Genomic DNA, 9,311 nt, shown 5'->3' with positions numbered 1-9,311 from the left:
CATTATTATTCAATTTCCTGTCTCAAAATTCATTTATTCTTCACTTTTTTCTACTGTGGTTTCAATTTTCATCAGGTGAAACACATGTTACTGTAAACTAACCATAGCAACTTCATTATAAATTTCCCATCCATGCCCAGCCTGCGTTTTGGTCAAACTCTCCTGCTCTATTGCTTCTTCCACTCCATCTCTGTGACTAATACTGTTTCTTTGATAAACGCTCAGCCTTCCTCTTCCATAAACCCACAAGAGAAGAAAATATCATGTTTCTCTTTGTGGATTTTGTTTCTCTTAGATGAGATTTTCTCTACTTGCAGCTACTTTCCCCAAAGCATAACAGTTCCGGGGTCCCTGTGTGTGAGTATGGGTTCCTCCCCAGAATCTGAACAGATGCTGCTATGCTCTTGTTCAGTGTCTTTATGTCAATTACCCTCTGGATGATTCTTGTACTTCTTGGTCTTAAAGGCATCATTAGGTTGTTTGGGATATCTCAGATTTCAAGACAGAGAATTCATGCCTATAAACTTCCATTTCTAAAACTCTATCATTTCTTCCCTAGCATCGTGTGTCCCTGAAATTGCCCAAAATACAGAGAACTTGAGGTAACCATCATGGACAGCCCCCGGGAAGAGGACATCCTCAAGAAGAATTATAAATTTTTATCATCACTAGGTTGTGGTGCATTTGGGGAGGTGATCCTTGCCCAACACCTTCCCACAAAAACTCAGGTGGCTATCAAAGTGCTTGAGAAAGAGCACAATGATGAAGAATACATCAGATCTGAGGTGGCCATCCACAAGTCCTTACATCACAATAACATCATCCAATTGTTCCATGCTATCAACTCGCTGCGGGCCACTTACCTGGTCATGGAATACTTGGAGGGAAAAGATCTGGTGATGTTGATCAGGGAGGTGGGCTGTCTACAAGAGGAGGAGGCTAGGCCTATATTCTACCAGTTGGCCTCTGCTGTGCACTTCCTGCACCAAAGACTGATCGCGCACCGCGACATCAAATTAGAGAACATCCTGATGGGTCCAGGTGGCAAAGTCAAATTTTGCGATTTTGGGTTGGCCACCCAGCTCGTAGAGGGCCAGATGCTGGAGGAGCTGTGGAGTACCTTGTCATATTTGGCCCCAGAGATTTTGGCCGGAACACCGTATGATGATTCTATGGCAGGGGATATGTGGAGCTTAAGGATTGTCTTCTACGTCCTGGTCACCGGACACTTGCCCTATGTAGAATCGACCCCCGAAGCTATGTACCATCTAATCACCACCACCCAGTGCCGCATTCCATACCATCTTTCCAGGCCCTGTTACCTCATCTTGGCCAGACTGCTCACCGGTTACATTTGGTTCAGGCTGACGTCATCTCGCCTTGTGGAACAACCTTGGCTGGATCATATTCAGGAACAAATAACACCTGCCAAGGACATCCTCCCCAAGATTGTGGAGACCATGTGTAACATCGGGTACACCTGCGAGCAGGTTATTTCGTCTCCTAAAGACCCACAGTCAAACCTAACAGCAACGATTAACATCCTTAAATTCAAAATGAGCTCTGGGGATAGCAGTCTGCAAACTATCATCCCTGCAGTTGCTACTAGCATCCCTGTGGCCATGAAGAGGAGTCATAGCGAACCTGCTCTGTTCTCCGGAAGCAGAAGCAAAGCTGGGCTCCACACCCACACCTGCCCGGAGGCACTGCACTATTCAGATAATACAGCCCCAGAAGGAGATGCTTTGGCCACTGAAACCATCGACCCAGCTAAAGGGGATACCACAGTCACCATGATGTCACTGGATAGCCTGGCTGATGAATCCTCCTCCCCTGATCCACCTCTGAATGAAAAAGACATAGGGCTGGTGAACATGGCCTTCAGCGAAGAGGAACAATCCATAGAGCCAGAAGTGCCCAGTGACCAGCCCCATGTTGTACCCACAGCCTCTGCAACCAGGCCTCTCCGGGGCTGGAAGCTGATGAGGAAGCGCATTTCCAGCGCACTAACAGCACTGTGCTGCTGCTGCCTGCCCACCCCACGTGGGGAAACGGAAGTGGCCTAGGAGCATTCCAGCCCTGGTCAGGAGTGCCTGCTGCAGGAGGGAGCCAGGACAGAAGCTCAGATGGTTGTGGCCCTGCATGCAACCCAGGGCAACAGGCCCCTGCCTCCATACTCCAGCTACAGGTTCTGAGCTGCCAGTCCATTTCTCCTTTAGCTTACTGCTGCCCCGGCACTGCTTTCCAGATCCAGGGCTGGACAGAAGGCCCATCTGCCCACTGAGCCGCCACCTCCCCAGATTTGGTTGCTTATTTAGGACCCTTAACCACAACATCTAATACACCTCCCTCTGCAACCAGCAATGACTTGGATGCCCACCTCATGCTGATCATCACCTTGGTGACTTCCTCCTCTCCAACTGTCAGGCGGAACTGCAGCAATGCATGTCCTTGAATCTGATTGACAGGGACGATGGAAACAGAATTCGAGCTTATGCTTCAGTCTAGACACCCACAGTTTCGTTTCACTAGTTTTGATTTTCGTGTTATGTACTTTTTTAAAAGTTGGTTGTTCTTTGTTAGTTTTTTATATATTGCTAAAAATGTTTTTATTAGTATACTTTAGGAAGTTCAATTTAAATAGAGAAAGCAGTACATATGTGATTTTTCCCTCTGTTGTTAATGCTTCATGTAAACATCTGGACACTCATTTGTAACTATGAAAGCCTTATACGTGGACAATAAATATTAATGATTAGCCAAAAAAGAGAGGAGCTTCTGGTCCAAGCTTGTAAGAGAAACTGTCTACCAGCCTACCAAAGCCTCAGCCATCCTGCCAAAACCAGCCCGCATGAGCATGCATGGCAGGAACTCCCTCCCTGAGCCAATCCAAGGCCTGTTGCTATACCCAGAGACTGCTGACTAATGGACACGTGACCGCAGATGCCAATGAAGGAAGAACAACACAGAAGAATTGGCCACCTGAGCCATGGGACCTTGGGATGGGATGGGAGAGGCCTGCCCACACCCTCAATAAAGAAGTTGGCTTTTCGTAGTCACCTGACTTCCAGAGTCTATGTGCTTGACTCTATGCCTTCTCGCCCCCTCCCACAAGTAGTGTCCCTTCAGGGTCACCCCCAACAGAGGTTGATCTTGGCTCAATTTTCCTTCAAACCTCTCTCCCTCCTCCTCCTGCCCTTCCTCTCTCTATTTTCTTTTGTGGGCTCTGTTCACAGGAGGCTCTCAGGAGCTCACCATCCCATCTTGTCCTGGTTCAGGAGTAGAAGCCCGGGCAGCATCAGCCCTCTCTGTCCTCCCAGGCCCCTGTGAGAAGAGGATATTTAGTCCCAGTCAGCCTCACAGAAAGTCCTATCTCTGAGTATCTTCAGTTCCATTGCCCAGACTAGTCACGTGGCTATTGTTGAGCCAATCACTGTGTCCCAGGTAGTGTGATATTCTGATTGGCCAGGCCTGAGTCATATGACCACCCAGGCTGAAGATGAAATTAATTTCTTTAGAACCACAGACATTGAGAGTAAAGGTGAAGCAAGGGATAGGAAAAGGGCAGGTATCAGGTGTGGTTGCAGTCCAGCTTCCTGCTAAAGAAGGAAGCAGTCACAGGACACCAGTCACAGGGACAGAAGGGCAGGTTAAGTTGTCATGCTGTTCACACCAACTCCATTGGGAGACTGACCCAAACCTCTCTGCCCAGAGAAACCTTATAATTTCTTTCTTCATTTTTAGAATTTTAATTCACATGTCTGGAGGTCACAGGATAATTGATAGTCAATTCTCACCTGCCGTGGGGGTCCCAGGGATCCAACTCAGGCCTTCCCTCTTGGCAGCAACCATATACACCTGGGGAGACTAGCGGATCTGCCATGTGCTTGTAGCTCTGCCTTCAGCAGGAGGGTTTGAATTCAGGCCACAGTTATCACAGTTTTGTTCTCTAGCTAACCCAGAGGGGGTGTTTTGTGACCACATGTGGTTTAAGAACTACCCCTATTCCTCCGAGCTCCCCCCCGTTCTCCCCTTCACACTTTTCTCTCCCCATCTTCCCTTGGCCCAGTCTCGCCCAACCCTCAAGTTCCCAATTTTGCCTGGCGATCGTGTCTACTTCCAATATCCAGGAGGATTACTATATCTTTTTTTGGGAGTTCACCTTCTTATCTTCTCAAGGATCCCAAATTTATAGGCTCGATGTCCTTTAATTATGGCTAGAAACCGAATATGAGTGAGTACATCCCATGTTCATCTTTATGGGTCTGGGTTACCTCACTCAGAATAGTGTTTTCTATTTCCATCCATTTGCCTGCAAAATTCAAGATGTCATTGTTTTTTACCACTGAGTAGTATTCTAGCATGTATATATTCCACAGTTTCTTCATCCATTCTTCCACTGAAGGGCATCTAGGTTGTTTCCAGGATCTGGCTATTACAAATAATGCTGCTATGAACATAGATGAGCATATGCTTTTGTTGTATGATTGGGCATCTCTTGGGTAGATTCCCAATAGTGGAATTGCTGGGTCCTGGGGTAGGTTGATCCCGAATTTCCTGAGAAACCGCCACACTGCTTTCCAAAGTGGTTGCACAAGTTTGCATTCCCACCAGCAATGGATGAGTGTACCCCTTACCCCACAACCTCTCCAGCAAAGGTTATTATTGGTGTTTTGGATTTTAGCCAATCTGACAGGTGTAAGATGATATCTCAAAGTTGTTTTGATTTGCATTTCCCTGATAGCTAGGGAGGTTGAGCATGACCTTAAGTGTCTTTTGGCCATTCGAACTTCTTCTGTTGAGAATTCTCTGTTCAGTTCAGCGTCCCATTTTTTAATTGGGTTAATTGGCATTTTACCGTCTAGTCTCTTGAGTTCCTTATATATTTTAGAGATCAGATCTTTGTCAGTTGCAGGGTTGGTGAAGATCTTTTCCCAGTCAGTAGGCTGCCTTTGTGTCTTAGTGACAATGTCCTTTGCTTTACAGAAGCTGCTCAACTTCAGGAGGTCCCATTTATTCAATGTTGCCCTTAATGTCTGTGCAGCTGGGGTTATGCGTAGGAAACGGTCTCCTGTGCCCATTTGTTGTAGAGTACTTCCCACTTTCTCCTCTATCAAGCTCAATGTGTTCAGATTAATATTGAGGTCTTTAATCCATTTGGACTTGAGTTTTGTGCATGGTGATAGATATGGATCTACTTTCATTCTTCTACAGGTTGACATCCAGTTATGCCAGCACCATTTGTTGAAGATGCCCTCTTTCTTCCATTGTGTACTTTTGGCTCCTTTATCAAAAATCAGGTGTTCGTAGGTTTGTGGTTTAAGATCCGGGTCTTCTATACGATTCCATTGGTCAACTTCTCTGTTTTTATGCCAATACCAAGCTGTTTTCAATGTGCTTGGGATATAGGAAGTGTGGATATGGGAGCAGGGAAGCATATATCTTAATTTAAGGAGCTACCTGAGGGTTGTCAAGAGACTTGACCCTAGAGGGGTTCCCAGGTTTCCAGGGAGACGCCCCCAGTTAGTTCCTTGGGCAGCTGAGGAGAGGGAGCCTGAAAAGGCCAGTTCCTATAGCCATACTGATGAATTTCTTGCATATCACCATAGAACCTCCACCTGACGATAGATGAAGAAAATGACAGAGCCCCACATTGGAGCACCAGACTGAGCTCCCAAGGTCCTGATGAGGAGCAGAAGGAGAGAGAATATGAGAAAGAAAGTCAGGACCGTGAGGGAACCTCCAGCTGGCGACAGATGGGGAAGGTGACTGAGCCCCACATTGGAGCACTGGACTGAGCTCCCAAGGTCCTGATGAGGAGCAGAAGGAGTGAGAACATGAGGGAAAAAGTCAGGAATGAGAGGGGTGCGTTCACTCATGGAGACGGTGGGACAGAACTAATGGGAGATCACCAACTCCAGTTGGAATGGGACTGATGGATCATGTGACCAAACCCGTCTCTCTGAATGTGGCCAACAGCGGGGGCTGACTGAGAAGCAAAGGACAATGGCTCTGGGCTCTGATTGTTCTTCATGGACGGGCTCTGTGGGAGCCTTCTCAGCTTGGTCGATCACCTTCCTGGACCTGGGGGGAGTTGGGAGGACCTTGGTCTTAGCATAGAGTGGGGAACCCTGATGGCTCCTTGGCCTTGAGAGGGAGGGAGGGGAGGTATGGGTGGAGGGGAGGGGAGGGAAGGGGGAGAAGGAGGGGAGGGAAGGGGGAGGAGGAGGGAAGGGAGGGGGGAGGAGGAGGGAAGGAGATGGAAATTTTTAAATATAAAAAAATAAACCATGAGAAAAAAAATAAAATAAAATAAAAAATAAAAAAAAAGAACTACCCCTAGTTTTCATTTGATAAAATCTCTGGTAAAGATTGGAGGTTTGTGAGATCAGATCTGTGAAGAAGTAAAAGGAATAGATGTTACTCCTAGGATGAATACGCTAAAGCACACAACATAAATGAAGATACACTTACTGAACTCATCTCCAAAGGAAAGGGGGAAAATGGCAGCAGCCATTCCTGAGGTCAGCTTAGGATGGAATAAAAAGCAATCTAGATTAATTGAACCATTAGGAAATCAAACATGAAATAAATCTTTGCTCAACAATGGCTTAAATTTTAATCTCTAATTGTGAGGCTTTTCTGGGCAGCAGAATAATGCAGTCTTCATCTTCGGGTGGCAGAATTGATGAAAATCACAAAACTGCTGGGTCCAGGACTCTATGAAACAGCTTCTATTGCCTTTGACACTTTATTGTTAGAAGTGGGTCCAATCTCTCTAGCATACTTATCATTAGGAGTATTTGGGATCCAAGTGCCAGACACTTGACTTTACTGTTTGAAGAAAACACCTGATGGTCCTTAGTTTCAGTCCGTATTCTTCATAGTTAGCAAGATGGCTACTGCAATAGCAGGTACTGTTACCACCTTCCATCAGAAGTAAGCGGGAAGGTGGTTGCGTGAAAGCTTGTAGACCCAAGTTCAAGTCCTCGGCACCAGTGTAATGTCAGAATCATTGTTTTATGAATTTGTGATCCCAGCACTCCTACAGCAAGATGGGAGGTAGAGGCAGGGCAATTCCCATGAGCTCACCCACCACTAGCCTGTATATACAGTGGCTATGAGCCCCTGTATCCAACAGGTGAAGGACAAGGACCAACATCCAAACTTTTCCTTTGACCTCCATGTGTGTGCTGTGACACACATAGCCCTGTCTGTATTCATACATATTCCACTCTGTGTGTGTGTGCTTGCGCGTGAGTGTGCACACATATGCCTCTCTTTGTATCTCTGTCTCTGTCTATCTCTGTTTCTCTCTCACCCATGCATACACACACAGAGACAGACACACATACTTCTAAGAACAAAGAATTAGAGAGAGGGCCGGGCGGTGGTGGCTCACGCCTTTAATCCCAGCACTCGGGAGGCAGAGGCAGGCGGATCTCTGAGTTCAAGGCCAGCCTGGTCTACAAGAGCTAGTTCCAGGACAGGCTCTAGAAACTACAGGGAAACCCTGTCTCGAAAAACCAAAAAAAAAAAAAAAAAAAAAAAAAAAAAAAAAAAAGAATTAGAGAGAGGGATTATGAAGAGGAAACATGTAACTAGGAAACTTCATGCCTGTCAATGTGAGCTTATGTTTTTCTGGTAGCCTCCATTTGCACTGTGACTAAGGGGAAGGTGTGAGACTGAGGTTGAACCAGTTCAGCCCACACTATTTGCATCATCTTTTCCAATATCTGCCCCTGAACAAGATGTGAACAGGTTTTTTTCTGCAGCTAATGCTCTTGTTCCAGGAATATCTAGACCACCTTTCCTCAATTTCAGTTTTCCCATCCAATTAACCATTCAGAGTTGGCCCTTGTACTTGTCAGCATTCTCAAGAGGAAGAGTTGGGCATAGAAGTAGATTTACTTATCATTCATGCTATTAATATTTTGCACAATATTTTAATTCATATTAGTATTTTATTACTGTGTGTGTATAGTTTCCAGAGATGAAACCCAACTCATCCAGCTTGGTGGCAAGCATCTTTACCTGGTGAGCAATCTCTCTGGCCCTGGAAGATTTATTGGACTGGTTAACATAAGGTTTGGCATAGTCCACCATTGGCCACCTGCATGTCCACTACAGATGTGAATGCCTCAGCAGTTCCAGTCTGCTGCTGAAGTCATAGAAACTCCCAAGCATTGATTTCACATTGCAGGCAGAAGGACTTAGCGTGATATCCATGGAGGATTGCTACAACAATGGGTGAATTCCTCAGAAAAAGAAGAAACTTGCACACCCAGTCTTCCTGACCCCCTAATCTCCTCACCTGACTCACCTGACATCTTTGGAGGGTACCATTCACAATCAGGGTGGGTCTTCTCTCTCTAGCCACTATTGCAAATGCCAACTTTCTCTGGAAATTCCCCAACAAACAAGCAAATGTCTGCTACCCATCTTAGACACTCAGTCCAGCCAGGTAGAAAGCCAAACCTTCAGAACTCTGCCAGTTAGCCTGGGAAATGCTTACCCACAAAATCATGGTGACACTAATTACCCCAGGAAGGATACATCCACAGGGCAGGACATATACCTGGAAGTCCTAGTAACCAGATGGTCCTGGTGGTGAGCCTCCAGAAAGTAAGGTGGTCTGGGCAGGCCAGTCAGGGTTTTGACACAGAGAAAGATCTCCCCATTTTTGGTAGTAGAGGCATAAAAGGGATCTTCTGGTAGACATCAGCTGGTAGAGAAAATGAATCCTTAGAAGGGAAAATTGGGGACTGGATGTTAAGGAATTGCCTGCAGTAGAGTGTAGCCCATGGCAGACCAAAGAAAGGCTCCTCCCAGGCCAGGTGGTGATGCAGGAGTTTCCTGAGGTTATTATGGCACGAGAAGGGTGCACAGGCAGCTACAGGAGGTTTTGCTGGGTGTCATGTGGGCAATTACACCACCTGAGATGCCCCACTCGGAACCCCAGCAGCTGTTCTCCATTTATATGACCTCAGAGAAGGAGGGCTTCGTGGGTCTCTCCTCCCTCTTCAAGACAAAGTGAAAAAGGCATGGTCTTCTGAGGATTTTAGATTTTGGTTAGCACAACTTCTGGGTCTCCACATGACAGCATTCATGTCCAAGCCAAAGGAAATAACCATCCTACCGAAGCTCCAACCTTACGGACTAGAGAATCTATGAGAACCATGGAAAAAGCACAAATAGCAATCTTGAATCCGATTGTGGATGAACCCTTGCAGGCCCTAAGTTCCCACCTTTAACCAGCTGGTATTAAATTTCTGCCCACTCTGGGTAAGAGTCATGATTGTGTCAGAATG

At 46.3% G+C, this 9,311-nt stretch overlaps 1 protein-coding gene across 1 annotated transcript; it reads left to right on the top strand.

The window, feature by feature from the left end:
• Positions 1–611: 611 nt before the first annotated feature.
• LOC119823703 (sperm motility kinase-like) lies at positions 612–2,066 on the top strand. The gene has a single exon (XM_038343782.1). It carries the CDS (start codon positions 612–614, stop codon positions 2,064–2,066), a length of 1,455 nt encoding a protein of 484 aa, XP_038199710.1.
• The last annotated feature ends 7,245 nt before the right edge of the window (positions 2,067–9,311 follow it).

The sequence above is a fragment of the Arvicola amphibius genome, chromosome 9 (genome assembly GCF_903992535.2).
Source record: "Arvicola amphibius chromosome 9, mArvAmp1.2, whole genome shotgun sequence".
Lineage (NCBI taxonomy): Eukaryota > Metazoa > Chordata > Mammalia > Rodentia > Cricetidae > Arvicola > Arvicola amphibius.
This window is presented reverse-complemented; position numbering and strand designations above follow the sequence as displayed.